The sequence below is a fragment of the Lonchura striata genome, chromosome Z (assembly GCF_046129695.1).
Source record: "Lonchura striata isolate bLonStr1 chromosome Z, bLonStr1.mat, whole genome shotgun sequence".
NCBI lineage: Eukaryota > Metazoa > Chordata > Aves > Passeriformes > Estrildidae > Lonchura > Lonchura striata.
In genome coordinates, this window is record NC_134642.1 from 64,740,694 (window position 1) to 64,760,032 (window position 19,339).

At 54.8% G+C, this 19,339-nt stretch overlaps 2 protein-coding genes across 2 annotated transcripts; both read right to left on the bottom strand.

The window, feature by feature from the left end:
- Positions 1-1,357: 1,357 nt before the first annotated feature.
- Positions 1,358-9,670, bottom strand: LOC144248336 (serine/threonine-protein kinase PAK 3-like). Its single transcript, XM_077790420.1, has 15 exons — positions 9,523-9,670; positions 8,643-8,756; positions 7,575-7,763; positions 7,090-7,141; positions 6,623-6,660; positions 6,171-6,184; positions 4,931-5,072; positions 4,524-4,587; positions 3,847-3,895; positions 3,570-3,682; positions 3,263-3,380; positions 2,417-2,516; positions 1,936-2,132; positions 1,702-1,839; positions 1,358-1,459 (listed from the first exon to the last, which is right to left on the bottom strand). Exons 1-15 carry the CDS (start codon positions 9,668-9,670, stop codon positions 1,358-1,360), a joined length of 1,578 nt encoding a protein of 525 aa, XP_077646546.1.
- A 926-nt stretch (positions 9,671-10,596) lies between these two features.
- LOC144248337 (serine/threonine-protein kinase PAK 3-like) lies at positions 10,597-18,422 on the bottom strand. Its single transcript, XM_077790421.1, has 15 exons — positions 18,377-18,422; positions 17,883-17,996; positions 16,815-17,003; positions 16,330-16,381; positions 15,863-15,900; positions 15,411-15,424; positions 14,170-14,311; positions 13,763-13,826; positions 13,087-13,135; positions 12,809-12,921; positions 12,502-12,619; positions 11,656-11,755; positions 11,175-11,371; positions 10,941-11,078; positions 10,597-10,698 (listed from the first exon to the last, which is right to left on the bottom strand). The coding sequence occupies exons 1-15, from the start codon at positions 18,420-18,422 to the stop codon at positions 10,597-10,599; spliced, it is 1,476 nt and encodes a 491-aa protein (XP_077646547.1).
- Between the last annotated feature and the right edge of the window lie 917 nt (positions 18,423-19,339).

The window sequence follows — 19,339 nt, forward strand, 5'->3', positions numbered from 1 at the left end:
ATCTCAGCCAGGCAGGTGGGGCGGTGTGGGGCAGCTGTCGGGGAAGGTGTGTGGGGCAGGCCAGGGCCACTCTGGCAAGGGGGAGAGCCTTGGGCCGCTCGGAAGCAGCGCAAAGCCGTGAACGGGAGAGCCCGTCCGCAGCGCACAGCTTGGAAGGCACTGACCAGCTTAGGCACAGCGTGACACGCAAGGGAACACTCCAGGGCTCTGGGGGGTTTAGAGGTTTTATTGCCAGTCATGCTGAAAGCAAGAGCTGGAACAGAGCATCTCCTGGTTACTTCACCATCTTCATCTTCCTCAATCTGTCCTCCAGGTGGCCTCCTCCAGGTGGCCAGTTCAGGCAGACAACTCGTGGGACATGCCTGCTCCAGATCTGCTCAATCCCACATTCTTCTTGGATAGCTCAATTCTTCTGATGACAATTCATTCATTTCTCCTTAAGGGATAATTCTGAGCTTCCCTACATCAACACTACTCTACTCTTTTCTAAACAATGCTTCATGAATGAAGCCTTCTATGGTCTCTAGTCCTAACTAAAGACAGCTAAGCTCAGAAAACCTCAAAACATTACATTTCCTATCTACAGCAGAGCTCCTCGTAAAACTCAGGGGATGGCTGAAGCTCTGCCTATGCACGATCCATCCCCGTTTCCCTCCCCTGAGCTGGAAGGGCACGAGGGCCTCCTCAGGCGCAGGCGTCTGCACGCCAGTTTTCCTGCACTTGCTTTCCCCACTTGCGGTAAGCAAAGCTGCTTACCTCAGCGTGATCTCTGGGCCTCTGCAAGGGACTGTCCAGCTTAGCTAGAGCATGGCAAGGAAGGGAGTCTTCCAACGCTCGGCCTATGTCAGAGTTTTATTGCCACTCTGGCTGAAACAAAGTGTCCCCTCACTACTTCGGCATCTTTATCATTCTGCCCGGCAGCTGGCCTGATCAGGCTGACAGCTTGTAGCGCCTGCACAGTGCACTTCTGCTGCATCACAGCTTTTCCTCTCACAGCTTAATTCTGATTGTGACAATTCATTCTTTTCTACTTAAAAGAGAGCTCAGAACTTACCTAAATTAACAAGACTATATTCTAAGCTAAACTATCCTCTACTATCTAAGCTATCTAGATTCTACAGTCCTTTGAATTCTCTGCCTGAATTTCCTTAAGTTTTAAAAGTTAATCTTTTCATGAAAAAAAAACCCCAACAACGGTTTAAGTTGAACCTAGCTAAACTAAGAAAATTCCGGAACCATTACATTTCCTATCTACAGCACAGCCCCTTATTAAAAAGTCAGGGGATGGCTGAATCTCTGCCCAAACACAACACATCCCCTTGCCCCTGCTCGGAGCTGGCACGGCACAAGGGCCTCCTCAGGCGCAAGCGTCTCCTCTCCAGTCTTCCAGCACTTGCTTGGCTGAGGTGACCAGAGCAGCCAGGCTGGAGGCTGGCTCGCCTGAGGTCACAAACGGATGCTGCCCAGAAGAAAAACCAAAAAGAAGGGAACCCCCGTTACTTTCCACGAGCACATCCTCACGGGCCCAAGCAGGACTCCTTGGCTGCCCAAAAGACACACCAAGAGGACCGAGGGCAGCACATTCCCCGTGGGCCTTCCTCTCCTGGAAGCTGCCTCACCCACGCAGCCCACACTCCTCTTGATCCCTGGATGCAGGTGTCCTCAGCTGGCAGGGCTTTTTGCCCCTTTGCTTTTTCTCACCTGCAGGAGTTCCTGGGCAGACCAGCGCCTGTCCTCGTCTGCCTGCAGGCAGCAGCGCAGAAAGTCGCGCAGGAGAGCCGAGTGGTGCCTGGGGTTCTGCAGTTTCGGGGGCCCGTTCGTTTCTATCAGTTCAAAAACCTACAACACATGGATGGAAGAGGACACTCTAGCTGCTCCTTTCCTAGCCACAACAGCTCTCTCCACACAGAGCCCCTTTTCTAAGCTGCACCTTACCCTGACACGGGCCATCCTCTCGTAAGGAGCTTCCCCTTCCACCATTTCCAGCCCCATGATCCCCAGGGACCAGATGTCCACTTTGGGGCCGTAGGCTTCTCCTCTCACCACTTCCGGGGCCATCCAGCTGGGAGTGCCCACTCTGGAGCTGCGCTTGCTGTGCTCAGGGCTGAGCTGAGCGCAGAGGCCAAAGTCAGCTGAGGAGAAAAACAAAGCCTGTCAAAGCCAGCCACCGCTGGCAAACCGGCCTAAAGGATGGCCCACTCCAAGCCTGCCAAGGCCATGCCCAGTCTAGCTGAAAAGGCAGCTGAGCTCGCCTTCCCCGTGGCTGGAGCCAGGGAAATAGGGCATTGGCCATTTCAGAAACACCCTCACGATTCACGCGCTGGCTGAGCAGCGCTTCTGGGGAAGTGGCAGTCACCAAAAAGCAGCCCCACAGCACACGCGGGGAAGGCTGCCCCTGAGCAGGGGCGATACTCACCCAGCTTGACAGATCCGTCCATGCCCACGAGAACGTTGCCGCTTTTGATGTCCCTGTGGATGACTTGGCGGGAATGAAGGAAATGCAGTCCTTGCAGGCACTGAGAGAGAAAGGAGGGAAGGAAAGTTAACATTCAGCATCTGATTTAATCCCAGAAGAAAGAAAAGGGCTCCAAGAGGTTGACAGCTTTCTCAGGGAATTGTGAAGGAGGGAGCACTAGCACGGCGCTGTCAAGAGCAAGAGCTTGCTGCTTCAACGCTCTTAGAAGTGCTTTGGATATTTCAAAGCGAAGGCATCTGAGCTTGCACGAGTCCATCCTGCCATTGGTACCAAGCACGTGACCTTTGGCTGGCAAGCAGCATGGCAACGATTTCATTGCAAGCCCTGTGGCAGCAGAGGAGGAAGCAGCACATTAGACCTGTTTCAGAATCCCTCGCCATCTGGGCTGCAATGCCGTGCTTTGAAGCTGAGGACATCTCCTTTGCCCTCGGCTTGAAATTCTGCCACCCGCATGCGGGCTTAGAATGTCAAGGAATGTCGGACAGACGGACAGGCTCCAGACAAACATTCAGAGGCAAAGCTGAGAGGAGCAAGCCAGGAAATGAAACAAGTGAGTGTGCACGAGCGCCAGAGGACGGACAGCATGGAAGAGTGCAAGAACAGAGCCTAAGGCGTGCGGGGACTCCAGCAGGCAGTTCCCTTCAGATTAATGCTCTTTCTTCTGCTCTGTGTCGTGAGAGCAGCGCCAAAAGAAAGCCGGGGCCAAGAAATCTCTGCTCTCCTTAACCACCAGCTGACAAGAACCATCCTGGGCAGGCCAGGGGAAGCACAAGCGGGACGCCTCACCTCCCGACAGACGGCGCCTATCTGTCCTTCCTCCAGGTACACTGCCCTGAGCACATCGAACAACGTGCCGCCGTCCATGAACTCCATCACCAGCCAGAGCTCCGCATCCACCAGGTAGCTGAAAGAAGGAAACCACGGCATGGAGAGAGAGGAATGGGCACGGCTCAGGCACCCGAGGGCCTGACCCAGGCTTTTGCAACTGCTCTCCAAGCTACACATGCCAGAAGAGATTACTGAAAGCCAGCTGCAAACTCCTCCCGTGCACATGCAGATGTCTAAAGCTACATAGACGTGAGAATACCCCAACCTGTCTAAGTAGCTGACAATATTGGGATTCCTGCTGTCCCTCATCACCAAGATTTCATTGACAGCCAGCTCCTCAGACATCTTCTCCTGAAGAGACATTATCTTGATGGCCACCTACAAAGACATTGGCCACCATTAACTTGAGAAGTCGCTCCCTGCACGAGACTCAAGGAACACGGAGCGAGCGCTCGTGCCATGACACAGCGAGCTGTGCCAAACTGCCCTGTTGCCAGACAGCAGAGCTTAGGGAGAAACTGCCGCGGGTATTGACACTTTACCTGTTGTCCTGTGCTGGTGTCGAGGGCTTTATAAACAGCTCCAAAGCCCCTAGAAAGAAAAGGGCAGCAGAAAAAGCCCTTTATAGCCCTGGCAGTGAAAGCAAGCCTAGGCAGGAGATCTCCCTAGGCTGCCTGGACTCCTTAGAAAACGCCTGCCTGCAGCGTCTCTTCAGCCGGCAGCACGGCAGCCCACCAGCCCTCTGCCATGCCGGACAGGGAACACGGAGCTCCCTCATGGAGACCAAGGACCCGTGCAAATCTCCAAGGCACACGCCCACTTGGTTCCATTCCAGTGCAAGGGGGGCTCGATCTCTGTGTGGCTTTGCGCACAAGTGTGCAAGTGGGCTTACATCTGGAGAAGACTAACTTGGAAAACACTGCCTTCAAGAACTGTCCTCAGACAGCTCTTGAGTGGCAAGGTGCCCTTGGAGGCCATACAGACACAGGGCCAGGAGATCTTCCAGGTCCTGCTCCTCACTGCTGCAAGCAAGGCGTCGCTTGCATCAAGTTGTCTTTGCTGATGCTTCCTGACTGCTCTGACTGAGCCGTCCTGAGAGGTGACAGGAGGCAAAGCCCGAGGCTGACCGCGTTTGGAACTGGCCTGACTTCACGCTGGATATTGCACAAGCTGAAGACCCGGCCCACGGTTTGTTCTATGGAGCAGGCGTCACACTTACCCTCGTCCAAGTTCTTCAAATGCCCTGTATTTCTTCATTGGCTCGCCCAAACTCACAATGCTCCCTGAGAGAGACAAAAGCAGTGCCAGGAGCTCACTTTCAACCGGAGGCCTTGCTGCCCACACAATCCAAAATGCATGCCCACTGTCAGGAGCTTGAGAGCTCCCAGGGGCCAGTCACTCGCGACGTGCCACAAAAGGCAGCCCAGGCAGAGCCAAGCCAGGCCCAGGTGCCCCCAGAGGCAGCAGGAACACCCCGAGCGCTCCCTCGCTGCCTCAAAGCACAACAACAGCTTCTGCAGAGAGGCTTCAGCGCCTCTGAGACCGAGGAGGAACTTCTGGCGCAGCCTGCACCGAGACAGGCAGACAACGCACTGCTCTGGCAGACAAGAAACACGGCAGACGTACTCAGTGTCTTCAGGCCCTGCTCCTCTCTCATCTCGGGCTGCTGGGCTGGGCTGCTGGATGAAGTGCCGGCAGCTGGGGGACAGCTGGCCGCTGCAGGCGATGCCGGTCCAGCGGCACGTTGAATGGCAGAGCCTGTCTTGAGCTGGGACCAGAAAGGATTGCCCGTCAGAAGGGCGGCTGGCACAGATGCCCCGGAGAGCACACGGCAAAAGCAAGGCCTTCGGAAGATGCTGTCGGCCACCGCCAGGCCTCCTCAGCTGGGGGCTTTCGGACGTCCCCTTCCCAAAGGCAATGGGAAAACCACTAAGGCTACTTCGATACAGCTCCTCATGGCCACTTCCATGCTCCATCGTGCTGGCCTTTCTGCACGACGAGTGGAACTAGCCATTGATGGGCTTGCAAAGATCCGCACAGAGATCAGAGCAGGGCTCCAGAGCCTTGTTGCGGTTCTTCCTCCTCCTGTGTTTTCCTGGGCAATGAAATCACCCTGGAGCTGGCATGCAACTGTCTGAGCAGAAGCCCAGAGCGTGTCCCTTCTCTGATCCCTTTCACCGATTTCCCCTCTGTATTACAGGCATTAGGGGGCGGCCCTTCGGGGCTGCATTCCAGCCCTGCTGAGCCCCACCCGCCCTTTACAATGCAGAGCCCTCTAGGATTCTCCTCACCAAACCCTGCTCTGACCATGTGCAAGTGAAGCGCAGTCTACATCATGCCTGAACCTAAGTAGTCCATGGAGTGTGGCTTGTCCCTTCCAGGGGCCAGTGTTTCCCAAATATCCTGCAAGGCTGTCAGCTGAGTCTTTGGACCTCTCTGTCCGCTGGCCACAGGCGGCCCGCATCGCCAGGGGGCACAAGGGGCTCATTTCTACGCTGGGAATCATTGAATGCTGCCTCTTGTCTGATGCCAAGAGGCATTCTCGAGCCCTCTCAGCATCCCAGCAAAGTGATGCTCAAGTGTCAAAGTTCAGGACCCATTGGCCAGGGCTCCCTGGCTTGGCTGAAGCAGCACTAGGTCATGGCAGGCACACAGCCCCCAGCATCTTCAGCCGCAAGCAACAAGGGCTGGGCTTGAAGGCCTGGCTTGAAGCTTGGCCCTGCACCCAAGGCAGTGCCAGGCTCAGATGCCACTTACTGGCTCTGCAAGTTCAGCCTGTGGAGGGACAGCAGCTGGAAGCTTGATGCTGTTTTGCTCCTCTTCAGCCTCTCCCTCTGTAACAGTGCCAGCCAGACGAGGCGCTGACCCTGCGGCTGAGCCCTGCAGACAGACAGAAGTGAGAGAGACTGGGAACAGCCAACCCTTGCAGCAGCTGCTTTCTACTGCGCTGGGAAAGCACCCAGAATAAGGGCAAATCATAGACTTGGATACAAGTGGCATTCTGAGTCATGAAAGCCCTAGGAAGATGGCTGCATGAGGTGCTACTGCCTCTTGCTGTGCATTTGATCTTCCATGCTGGCTAGAAGCAGCAAGACACCTTGGAGCTGTCACATTTGCTTTTCACCTCTTGAAAGGCTCTTGATGGGAAAATAAGGAAGGAGCCAGCGCTCCCTTTGCTACTGCTGCTGCCACCAGGCAGCTGGCCTTTCCTTCAGCCTCCCACACTGGCACTCTACACTCTACTGCAACAGGCCAAGCTCACAGCTTGCTGCACAGTTCTAACACGCCAGCAACGTCAGGGGTTCCTTTGCCACTCACCAAAGCACAGGCTTTTCTCCATCCACGTGTGAGGTGACCTGCAGGGAGCAAGGGAAAAGGAACCAGAGGCCCTTAGAAAAGTGCCTTTTGCTGGGGGCTCCCACAGCACAAGTCATTCCCAACGGAGAGCATTTCCCTTTCCCAACATGCCTCCAGGAGCAAGAGCCCTTTCCCACAGCAAGCGAGAGAACAAACAAGGACACTAGAGTAGGCGCTGTCTACGTTTGGGCCTCTTTTGCCAGGAAAGAAACAGAAACACGGCCAAGGAAATGCAACAGCTCAAGCAGTTTTTCCTCTTCTCTTCCCAGTATTTTATAGATCGTTTTTTTAATTGCATGCACAAGCCATTCCCATCAATTGCTGGAAGACAATACAACAGCAAAGCTTCCACAAAGGGCCCCTTTGCTGTGGCAGCTCTCCGCTGCAGCGGCCCCAGAACAGCTCCTGCCTTCAGCAGCAAACCCTACCTGGACTGGAGTTTGTGCTGCATCGCCAGGAGAATGGCTACCTTGGCGCAGCCTAGAAAGGGTCAAGGAACACAGCCAAGGCCTCTAAATGGCAGCATTTGGAGCAAAAGGGGCTTTCCTTCACTCCTGGAGAGAGCCACAGGGTTTTGAGAAGTACTTCTGAGCATCTCCCCTCAGAGTCTACAATTTCCAGGTTGTCTTGGTTGAAGCAGCAAGCTGAGGAAATGACACACTCCACTGCCACGCGCTGTCCCGGGGAGGGAAGGCAAGCGCTGCAGGCTGCAAATTACATTGCAAACGCTCTGCACCTACCACCCAGTACAGATACCCCCTTCTTAGCTGATGCTGCTGGCAGGAGATTTACCAAACTGGTGGCATCCTAATGGCAGTTTTGTTCCCTGATCAACTCGGTCACTACCGCGGCATATAGAGCAGAGCGAAGCAAAAGCCAGGGGACGCCAGCCCCAGGATAAACCTTTACTTACGAGTCAGGTGGGTCAGGTAATATCCAGAATAAGCAACGGTAAAGATGGTGCAAACCGCGGCACAGACCTGCCCGAACATTTTGGCCGTGCTCTGCTGCTTCGCACACTGAATGCCACCCAAGGGGTAAAGCAAGACTCCTCTCGGGGTGCAGGCCGTCTGCTGAGAACTCCTTGGTCGCAAGGATCCTCCTGCAGGGAGCGAGCGGAAAAGCTGCTCTGGACAACCAGGCCTCGGGCTCACGGGGATATCGCTGTGCTGTGACGCGGCACTGTGACGTGGCACCGCTCCCTTGACCTCACAATAGCAGCTGCTCTGGGTTTGTTGTGCCCAGCAACCAAACCTTCTGTACAGATGACGCAAAAGAAAAGCCTGGGAAGTTCTGCTCAGTCGTGAAGCAGCAGAACATGTCCTTCCAGTCCATAAGCCAGAGCTCAAGGCGTCCCAGGGCAACTCAGAAGACACGGCGGCCCAGCCTGCACGCGAGAACAGAAAGCAAGTGTGCTTCTTCTCCCTGGCATCTTAGTTGGTTCTGAAAAGCCAGCTTCTTCCATGACATGTAGGGGGAAAAAGAAGCAAAGAAAATAAATTTCCAGGAGTATTGCAGCGTGCAGATGCTTCTTGAGCACACCGGTGCATGCTGATTTTTTCTCCCACTCTGTTTGCTGCACGGCCTCCCTTTTGTGGCAGGGAGATGCTGGCTTAGCTCTTGACACAAAGCTCCTCTTGTCCTGCTTGCTCTTTCTCTGGCCACTGAAAGCCTCAGAACAACCACAGGAGCTCTGCAGTGGTTCCTGGGCTGCCACAGTTGTGTTGTGTTGGAGCTCTGGCAGCAGCCTGCAGCCCACTGCTCTGCAACGCCCTGCAGATGTCGAGCCCAAGGAAGGGCCCTTTGGAACAGGCCAAAGCCGCAGTCTCACAGATGTTTGCCCAGGCTCCATGCTCCCTGTAAGATTCCTGGCGGACACTTGCACAGCCACATGCCAATGAAAATGAGTTGTAGTCATTCCCCTCTCTGTTAAAATCTTCAGCTAGACCCAGGAGCCAGCTTGAAAGCAGAAAGAAATTACTGCGTGAGAGGGCGGAAAAGTGCACGCAACTCCTCTGGAAATCAACTCGGTTCACCTGTAGAACAAGGATGCCAGACTTGCTTTCCTGGTGACTCCGCACCCGCAAGTCCTCTGCTGGTGGACAGCACAGTCCAGTCTTTCAAGGAGCTTTACCCTGGGCTCCTCACACTTCAGAAGCTGAGGGTGGCATTTCAAAATCAATGCAATTGATGCAAGGCCCAGCACTATCTTCAAATTCTCTTGCTGAAACACTGCAGTAGTTACCCAGAAGGATTGCCTCCATTGGAAAGCATCTCATTTTCCCCATTTCCAAGTCCGCTCACATCAACCAGCAAATTGTAGGGCTTTGGAGAAGGAGGAATGACACGGTAGCATGGAAAGCCCAGTGTAGGCCCTCAGGCCCCCTTGAGCAGGGCGCTTTGGTGCCCCAGAGGTTCAAGAGAGGGAAGCGTAAGGAAGACGTGCCCTTTCGACCCTCCTTTACTCCTCAGCACCAAGTGACCGCCAGGAAACGGGGGACAGCCAGGCCAGGTCCCTCATCCTGACCCAGCGTGAGGGGCAGCTGGCACGGAGGGACACAAGGGCACGGTGGGGAACATCTCAGCCAGGCAGGTGGGGCGGTGTGGGGCAGCTGTCGGGGAAGGTGTGTGGGGCAGGCCAGGGCCACTCTGGCAAGGGGGAGAGCCTTGGGCCGCTCGGAAGCAGCGCAAAGCCGTGAACGGGAGAGCCCGTCCGCAGCGCACAGCTTGGAAGGCACTGACCAGCTTAGGCACAGCGTGACACGCAAGGGAACACTCCAGGGCTCTGGGGGGTTTAGAGGTTTTATTGCCAGTCATGCTGAAAGCAAGAGCTGGAACAGAGCATCTCCTGGTTACTTCACCATCTTCATCTTCCTCAATCTGTCCTCCAGGTGGCCTCCTCCAGGTGGCCAGTTCAGGCAGACAACTCGTGGGACATGCCTGCTCCAGATCTGCTGAATCCCACATTCTTCTTGGATAGCTCAATTCTTCTGATGACAATTCATTCATTTCTCCTTAAGGGATAATTCTGAGCTTCCCTACATCAACACTACTCTACTCTTTTCTAAACAATGCTTCATGAATGAAGCCTTCTATGGTCTCTAGTCCTAACTAAAGACAGCTAAGCTCAGAAAACCTCAAAACATTACATTTCCTATCTACAGCAGAGCTCCTCGTAAAACTCAGGGGATGGCTGAAGCTCTGCCTATGCACGATCCATCCCCGTTTCCCTCCCCTGAGCTGGAAGGGCACGAGGGCCTCCTCAGGCGCAGGCGTCTGCACGCCAGTTTTCCTGCACTTGCTTTCCCCACTTGCGGTAAGCAAAGCTGCTTACCTCAGCGTGATCTCTGGGCCTCTGCAACGGACTGTCCAGCTTAGCTAGAGCATGGCAAGGAAGGGAGTCTTCCAACGCTCGGCCTATGTCAGAGTTTTATTGCCACTCTGGCTGAAACAAAGTGTCCCCTCACTACTTCGGCATCTTTATCATTCTGCCCGGCAGCTGGCCTGATCAGGCTGACAGCTTGTAGCGCCTGCACAGTGCACTTCTGCTGCATCACAGCTTTTCCTCTCACAGCTTAATTCTGATTGTGACAATTCATTCTTTTCTACTTAAAAGAGAGCTCAGAACTTACCTAAATTAACAAGACTATATTCTAAGCTAAACTATCCTCTACTATCTAAGCTATCTAGATTCTACAGTCCTTTGAATTCTCTGCCTGAATTTCCTTAAGTTTTAAAAGTTAATCTTTTCATGAAAAAAAAACCCCAACAACGGTTTAAGTTGAACCTAGCTAAACTAAGAAAATTCCGGAACCATTACATTTCCTATCTACAGCACAGCCCCTTATTAAAAAGTCAGGGGATGGCTGAATCTCTGCCCAAACACAACACATCCCCTTGCCCCTGCTCGGAGCTGGCACGGCACAAGGGCCTCCTCAGGCGCAAGCGTCTCCTCTCCAGTCTTCCAGCACTTGCTTGGCTGAGGTGACCAGAGCAGCCAGGCTGGAGGCTGGCTCGCCTGAGGTCACAAACGGATGCTGCCCAGAAGAAAAACCAAAAAGAAGGGAACCCCCGTTACTTTCCACGAGCACATCCTCACGGGCCCAAGCAGGACTCCTTGGCTGCCCAAAAGACACACCAAGAGGACCGAGGGCAGCACATTCCCCGTGGGCCTTCCTCTCCTGGAAGCTGCCTCACCCACGCAGCCCACACTCCTCTTGATCCCTGGATGCAGGTGTCCTCAGCTGGCAGGGCTTTTTGCCCCTTTGCTTTTTCTCACCTGCAGGAGTTCCTGGGCAGACCAGCGCCTGTCCTCGTCTGCCTGCAGGCAGCAGCGCAGAAAGTCGCGCAGGAGAGCCGAGTGGTGCCTGGGGTTCTGCAGTTTCGGGGGCCCGTTCGTTTCTATCAGTTCAAAAACCTACAACACATGGATGGAAGAGGACACTCTAGCTGCTCCTTTCCTAGCCACAACAGCTCTCTCCACACAGAGCCCCTTTTCTAAGCTGCACCTTACCCTGACACGGGCCATCCTCTCGTAAGGAGCTTCCCCTTCCACCATTTCCAGCCCCATGATCCCCAGGGACCAGATGTCCACTTTGGGGCTGTAGGCTTCTCCTCTCACCACTTCCGGGGCCATCCAGCTGGGAGTGCCCACTCTGGAGCTGCGCTTGCTGTGCTCAGGGCTGAGCTGAGCGCAGAGGCCAAAGTCAGCTGAGGAGAAAAACAAAGCCTGTCAAAGCCAGCCACCGCTGGCAAACCGGCCTAAAGGATGGCCCACTCCAAGCCTGCCAAGGCCATGCCCAGTCTAGCTGAAAAGGCAGCTGAGCTCGCCTTCCCCGTGGCTGGAGCCAGGGAAATAGGGCATTGGCCATTTCAGAAACACCCTCACGATTCACGCGCTGGCTGAGCAGCGCTTCTGGGGAAGTGGCAGTCACCAAAAAGCAGCCCCACAGCACATGCGGGGAAGGCTGCCCCTGAGCAGGGGCGATACTCACCCAGCTTGACAGATCCGTCCATGCCCACGAGAACGTTGCCGCTTTTGATGTCCCTGTGGATGACTTGGCGGGAATGAAGGAAATGCAGTCCTTGCAGGCACTGAGAGAGAAAGGAGGGAAGGAAAGTTAACATTCAGCATCTGATTTAATCCCAGAAGAAAGAAAAGGGCTCCAAGAGGTTGACAGCTTTCTCAGGGAATTGTGAAGGAGGGAGCACTAGCACGGCGCTGTCAAGAGCAAGAGCTTGCTGCTTCAACGCTCTTAGAAGTGCTTTGGATATTTCAAAGCGAAGGCATCTGAGCTTGCACGAGTCCATCCTGCCATTGGTACCAAGCACGTGACCTTTGGCTGGCAAGCAGCATGGCAACAATTTCATTGCAAGCCCTGTGGCAGCAGAGGAGGAAGCAGCACATTAGACCTGTTTCAGAATCCCTCGCCATCTGGGCTGCAATGCCGTGCTTTGAAGCTGAGGACATCTCCTTTGCCCTCGGCTTGAAATTCTGCCACCCACATGCGGGCTTAGAATGTCAAGGAATGTCGGACAGACGGACAGGCTCCAGACAAACATTCAGAGGCAAAGCTGAGAGGAGCAAGCCAGGAAATGAAACAAGTGAGTGTGCACGAGCGCCAGAGGACGGACAGCATGGAAGAGTGCAAGAACAGAGCCTAAGGCGTGCGGGGACTCCAGCAGGCAGTTCCCTTCAGATTAATGCTCTTTCTTCTGCTCTGTGTCGTGAGAGCAGCGCCAAAAGAAAGCCGGGGCCAAGAAATCTCTGCTCTCCTTAACCACCAGCTGACAAGAACCATCCTGGGCAGGCCAGGGGAAGCACAAGCGGGACGCCTCACCTCCCGACAGACGGCGCCTATCTGTCCTTCCTCCAGGTACACTGCCCTGAGCACATCGAACAACGTGCCGCCGTCCATGAACTCCATCACCAGCCAGAGCTCCGCATCCACCAGGTAGCTGAAAGAAGGAAACCACGGCATGGAGAGAGAGGAATGGGCACGGCTCAGGCACCCGAGGGCCTGACCCAGGCTTTTGCAACTGCTCTCCAAGCTACACATGCCAGAAGAGATTACTGAAAGCCAGCTGCAAACTCCTCCCGTGCACATGCAGATGTCTAAAGCTACATAGACGTGAGAATACCCCAACCTGTCTAAGTAGCTGACAATATTGGGATTCCTGCTGTCCCTCATCACCAAGATTTCATTGACAGCCAGCTCCTCAGACATCTTCTCCTGAAGAGACATTATCTTGATGGCCACCTACAAAGACATTGGCCACCATTAACTTGAGAAGTCGCTCCCTGCACGAGACCTCAAGGAACACGGAGCGAGCGCTCGTGCCATGACACAGCGAGCTGTGCCAAACTGCCCTGTTGCCAGACAGCAGAGCTTAGAGAGAAACTGCCGCGGGTATGGACACTTTACCTGTTGTCCTGTGCTGGTGTCGAGGGCTTTATAAACAGCTCCAAAGCCCCTAGAAAGAAAAGGGCAGCAGAAAAAGCCCTTTATAGCCCTGGCAGTGAAAGCAAGCCTAGGCAGGAGATCTCCCTAGGCTGCCTGGACTCCTTAGAAAATGCCTGGCTGCAGCGTCTCTTCAGCCGGCAGCACGGCAGCCCACCAGCCCTCTGCCATGCCGGACAGGGAACACGGAGCTCCCTCATGGAGACCAAGGACCCGTGCAAATCTCCAAGGCACACGCCCACTTGGTTCCATTCCAGTGCAAGGGGGGCTCGATCTCTGTGTGGCTTTGCGCACAAGTGTGCAAGTGGGCTTACATCTGGAGAAGACTAACTTGGAAAACACTGCCTTCAAGAACTGTCCTCAGACAGCTCTTGAGTGGCAAGGTGCCCTTGGAGGCCATACAGACACAGGGCCAGGAGATCTTCCAGGTCCTGCTCCTCACTGCTGCAGCAAGGCGTCGCTTGCATCAAGTTGTCTTTGCTGATGCTTCCTGACTGCTCTGACTGAGCCGTCCTGAGAGGTGACAGGAGGCAAAGCCCGAGGCTGACCGCGTTTGGAACTGGCCTCAGTTCACGCTGGATATTGCACAAGCTGAAGACCCGGCCCATGGTTTGTTCTATGGAGCAGACGTCACACTTACCCTCGTCCAAGTTCTTCAAATGCCCTGTATTTCTTCATTGGCTCGCCCAGACTCACAATGCTCCCTGAGAGAGACAAAAGCAGTGCCAGGAGCTCACTTTCAACCGGAGGCCTTGCTGCCCACACAATCCAAAATGCATGCCCACTGTCAGGAGCTTGAGAGCTCCCAGGGGCCAGTCACTCGCGACGTGCCACAAAAGGCAGCCCAGGCAGAGCCAAGCCAGGCCCAGGTGCCCCCAGAGGCAGCAGGAACACCCCGAGCGCTCCCTCGCTGCCTCAAAGCACAACAACAGCTTCTGCAGAGAGGCCTCAGCGCCTCTGAGACCGAGGAGGAACTTCTGGCGCAGCCTGCACCGAGACAGGCAGACAACGCACTGCTCTGGCAGACAAGAAACACGGCAGACGTACTCAGTGTCTTCAGGCCCTGCTCCTCTCTCATCTCGGGCTGCTGGGCTGGGCTGCTGGATGAAGTGCCGGCAGCTGGGGGACAGCTGGCCGCTGCAGGCGATGCCGGTCCAGCGGCACGTTGAATGGCAGAGCCTGTCTTGAGCTGGGACCAGAAAGGATTGCCCGTCAGAAGGGCGGCTGGCACAGACGCCCCGGAGAGCACACGGCAAAAGCAAGGCCTTCGGAAGATGCTGTCGGCCACCGCCAGGCCTCCTCAGCTGGGGGCTTTTGGACGTCCCCTTCCCAAAGGCAATGGGAAAACCACTAAGGCTACTTCGATACAGCTCCTCATGGCCACTTCCATGCTCCATCGTGCTGGCCTTTCTGCACGACGAGTGGAACTAGCCATTGATGGGCTTGCAAAGATCCGCACAGAGATCAGAGCAGGGCTCCAGAGCCTTGTTGCGGTTCTTCCTCCTCCTGTGTTTTCCTGGGCAATGAAATCACCCTGGAGCTGGCATGCAACTGTCTGAGCAGAAGCCCAGAGCGTGTCCCTTCTCTGATCCCTTTCACCGATTTCCCCTCTGTATTTCAGGCATTAGGGGGGAGGCCCTTCGGGGCTGCATTCCAGCCCTGCTGAGCCCCACCCGCCCTTTACAATGCAGAGCCCTCTAGGATTCTCCTCACCAAATCCTGCTCTGACCATGTGCAAGTGAAGCGCAGTCTACATCATGCCTGAACCTAAGTAGTCCATGGAGTGTGGCTTGTCCCTTCCAGGGGCCAGTGTTTCCCAAATATCCTGCAAGGCTGTCAGCTGAGTCTTTGGACCGCTCTGTCCGCTGGCCACAGGCGGCCCGCATCGCCAGGGGGCACAAGGCGCTCATTTCTACGCTGGGAATCATTGAATGCTGCCTCTTGTCTGATGCCAAGAGGCATTCTCGAGCCCTCTCAGCATCCCAGCAAAGTGATGCTCAAGTGTCAAAGTTCAGGACCCACTGGCCAGGGCTCCCTGGCTTGGCTGAAGCAGCACTAGGTCATGGCAGGCACACAGCCCCCAGCATCTTCAGCCGCAAGCAACAAGGGCCGGGCTTGAAGGCCTGGCTTGAAGCTTGGCCCTGCACCCAAGGCAGTGCCAGGCTCAGATGCCACTTACTGGCTCTGCAAGTTCAGCCTGTGGAGGGACAGCAGCTGGAAGCTTGCTGCTGTTTTGCTCCTCTTCAGCCTCTCCCTCTGTAACAGTGCCAGCCAGACGAGGCGCTGACCCTGCGGCTGAGCCCTGCAGACAGACAGAAGTGAGAGAGACTGGGAACAGCCAACCCTTGCAGCAGCTGCTTTCTACTGCGCTGGGAAAGCACCCAGAATAAGGGCAAATCATAGACTTGGATACAAGTGGCATTCTGAGTCATGAAAGCCCTAGGAAGATGGCTGAATGAGGTGCTACTGCCTCTTGCTGTGCATTTGATCTTCCATGCTGGCTAGAAGCAGCAAGACACCTTGGAGCTGTCACATTTGCTTTTCACCTCTTGAAAGGCTCTTGATGGGAAAATAAGGAAGGAGCCAGTGCTCCCTTTGCTACTACTGCTGCCACCAGGCAGCTGGCCTTTCCTTCAGCCTCCCACGCTGGCACTCTACACTCTACTGCAACAGGCCAAGCTCACAGCTTGCTGCACAGTTCTAACACGCCAGCAACGTCAGGGGTTCCTTTGCCACTCACCAAAGCACAGGCTTTTCTCCATCCACGTGTGAGGTGACCTGCAGGGAGCAAGGGAAAAGGAACCAGAGGCCCTTAGAAAAGTGCCTTTTGCTGGGGGCTCCCACAGCACAAGTCATTCCCAACGGAGAGCATTTCCCTTTCCCAACATGCCTCCAGGAGCAAGAGCCCTTTCCCACAGCAAGCGAGAGAACAAACAAGGACACTAGAGTAGGCGCTGTCTACGTTTGGGCCTCTTTTGCCAGGAAAGAAACAGAAACACGGCCAAGGAAATGCAACAGCTCAAGCAGTTTTTCCTCTTCTCTTCCCAGTATTTTATAGATCGTTTTTTTAATTGCATGCACAAGCCATTCCCATCAATTGCTGGAAGACAATACAACAGCAAAGCTTCCACAAAGGGCCCCTTTGCTGTGGCAGCTCTCCGCTGCAGCGGCCCCAGAACAGCTCCTGCCTTCAGCAGCAAACCCTACCTGGACTGGAGTTTGTGCTGCATCGCCAGGAGAATGGCTACCTTGGCGCAGCCTAGAAAGGGTCAAGGAACACAGCCAAGGCCTCTAAATGGCAGCATTTGGAGCAAAAGGGGCTTTCCTTCACTCCTGGAGAGAGCCACAGGGTTTTGAGAAGTACTTCTGAGCATCTCCCCTCAGAGTCTACAATTTCCAGGTTGTCTTGGTTGAAGCAGCAAGCTGAGGAAATGACACACTCCACTGCCACGCGCTGTCCCGGGGAGGGAAGGCAAGCGCTGCAGGCTGCAAATTACATTGCAAACGCTCTGCACCTACCACCCAGTACAGATACCCCCTTCTTAGCTGATGCTGCTGGCAGGAGATTTACCAAACTGGTGGCATCCTAACGGCAGTTTTGTTCCCTGATCAACTCGGTCACTACCGCGGCATATAGAGCAGAGCGAAGCAAAAGCCAGGGGACGCCAGCCCCAGGATAAACCTTTACTTACGAGTCAGGTGGGTCAGGTAATATCCAGAATAAGCAACGGTAAAGATGGTGCAAACCGCGGCACAGACCTGCCCGAACATTTTGGCCGTGCTCTGCTGCTTCGCACACTGAATGCCACCCAAGGGGTAAAGCAAGACTCCTCTCGGGGTGCAGGCCGTCTGCTGAGAACTCCTTGGTCGCAAGGATCCTCCTGCAGGGAGCGAGCGGAAAAGCTGCTCTGGACAACCAGGCCTCGGGCTCACCGGGACATCGCTGTGCTGTGACGCAGCACTGTGACGTGGCACCGCTCCCTTGACCTCACAATAGCAGCTGCTCTGGGTTTGTTGTGCCCAGCAACCGAACCTTCTGTACAGATGACGCAAAAGAAAAGCCTGGGAAGTTCTGCTCAGTCGTGAAGCAGCAGAACATGTCCTTCCAGTCCATAAGCCAGAGCTCAAGGCGTCCCAGGGCAACTCAGAAGACACGGCGGCCCAGCCTGCACGCGAGAACAGAAAGCAAGTGTGCTTCTTCTCCCTGGCATCTTAGTTGGTTCTGAAAAGCCAGCTTCTTCCATGACATGTAGGGGGAAAAAGAAGCAAAGAAAATAAATTTCCAGGAGTATTGCAGCGTGCAGATGCTTCTTGAGCACACCGGTGCATGCTGATTTTTTCTCCCACTCTGTTTGCTGCACGGCCTCCCTTTTGTGGCAGGGAGATGCTGGCTTAGCTCTTGACACAAAGCTCCTCTTGTCCTGCTTGCTCTTTCTCTGGCCACTGAAAGCCTCAGAACAACCACAGGAGCTCTGCAGTGGTTCCTGGGCTGCCACAGTTGTGTTGTGTTGGAGCTCTGGCAGCAGCCTGCAGCCCACTGCTCTGCAACGCCCTGCAGATGTCGAGCCCAAGGAAGGGCCCTTTGGAACAGGCCAAAGCCACAGTCTCACAGATGTTTGCCCAGGCTCCATGCTCCCTGTAAGATTCCTGGCGGACACTTGCACAGCCACATGCCAATGAAAATGAGTTGTAGTCATTCCCCTCTCTGTTAAAATCTTCAGCTAGACCCAGGAGCCAGCTTGAAAGCAGAAAGAAATTACTGCGTGAGAGGGCGGAAAAGTGCACGCAACTCCTCTGGAAATCAACTCGGTTCACCTGTAGAACAAGGATGCCAGACTTGCTTTCCTGGTGACTCCGCACCCGCAAGTCCTCTGCTGGTGGACAGCACAGTCCAGTCTTTCAAGGAGCTTTACCCTGGGCTCCTCACACTTCAGAAGCTGAGGGTGGCATTTCAAAATCAATGCAATTGATGCAAGGCCCAGCACTATCTTCAAATTCTCTTGCTGAAACACTGCAGTAGTTACCCAGAAGGATTGCCTCCATTGGAAAGCATCTCATTTTCCCCATTTCCAAGTCCGCTCACATCAACCAGCAAATTGTAGGGCTTTGGAGAAGGAGGAATGACACAGTAGCATGGAAAGCCCAGTGTAGGCCCTCAGGCCCCCTTGAGCAGGGCGCTTTGGTGCCCCAGAGGTTCAAGAGAGGGAAGCGTAAGGAAGACGTGCCCTTTCGACCCTCCTTTACTCCTCAGCACCAAGTGACCGCCAGGAAACGGGGGACAGCCAGGCCAGGTCCCTCATCCTGACCCAGCGTGAGGGGCAGCTGGCACGGAGGGACACAAGGGCACGGTGGGGAACATCTCAGCCAGGCAGGTGGGGCGGTGTGGGGCAGCTGTCGGGGAAGGTGTGTGGGGCAGGCCAGGGCCACTCTGGCAAGGGGGAGAGCCTTGGGCCGCTCGGAAGCAGCGCAAAGCCGTGAACGGGAGAGCCCGTCCGCAGCGCACAGCTTGGAAGGCACTGACCAGCTTAGGCACAGCGTGACACGCAAGGGAACACTCCAGGGCTCTGGGGGGTTTAGAGGTTTTATTGCCAGTCATGCTGAAAGCAAGAGCTGGAACAGAGCATCTCCTGGTTACTTCACCATCTTCATCTTCCTCAATCTGTCCTCCAGGTGGCCTCCTCCAGGTGGCCAGTTCAGGCAGACAACTCGTGGGACATGCCTGCTCCAGATCTGCTCAATCCCACATTCTTCTTGGATAGCTCAATTCTTCTGATGACAATTCATTCATTTCTCCTTAAGGGATAATTCTGAGCTTCCCTACATCAACACTACTCTACTCTTTTCTAAACAATGCTTCATGAATGAAGCCTTCTATGGTCTCTAGTCCTAACTAAAGACAGCTAAGCTCAGAAAACCTCAAAACATTACATTTCCTATCTACAGCAGAGCTCCTCGTAAAACTCAGGGGATGGCTGAAGCTCTGCCTATGCACGATCCATCCCCGTTTCCCTCCCCTGAGCTGGAAGGGCACGAGGGCCTCCTCAGGCGCAGGCGTCTGCACGCCAGTTTTCCTGCACTTGCTTTCCCCACTTACGGTAAGCAAAGCTGCTTACCTCAGCGTGATCTCTGGGCCTCTGCAAGGGACTGTCCAGCTTAGCTAGAGCATGGCAAGGAAGGGAGTCTTCCAACGCTCGGCCTATGTCAGAGTTTTATTGCC

What these genes read in the sequence shown, in the direction of transcription:
- LOC144248337 (XM_077790421.1), bottom strand. Translation starts at nt 18,422, where the DNA reads ATGAGGGACCTGGCCTGGCTGTCCCCCGTTTCCTGGCGGTCACTTG. An exon ending in TTACCTGACCCACCTGACTC is followed by an intron (nt 16,382 to 16,814) that starts GTAAGTAAAGGT and finishes GACCCTTTCTAG; the next exon opens with GCTGCGCCAAGGTAGCCATT. An exon ending in ACACCAGCACAGGACAACAG is followed by an intron (nt 12,922 to 13,086) that starts GTAAAGTGTCCA and finishes ATGTCTTTGTAG; the next exon opens with GTGGCCATCAAGATAATGTC.
- LOC144248336 (XM_077790420.1), bottom strand. Translation starts at nt 9,670, where the DNA reads ATGAATGAATTGTCATCAGAAGAATTGAGCTATCCAAGAAGAATGTGG. An exon ending in CAGCACAAACTCCAGTCCAG is followed by an intron (nt 6,661 to 7,089) that starts GTAGGGTTTGCT and finishes TGCTCCCTGCAG; the next exon opens with GTCACCTCACACGTGGATGG. An exon ending in ATTGTCAGCTACTTAGACAG is followed by an intron (nt 3,381 to 3,569) that starts GTTGGGGTATTC and finishes TCCTTCTTTCAG; the next exon opens with CTACCTGGTGGATGCGGAGC.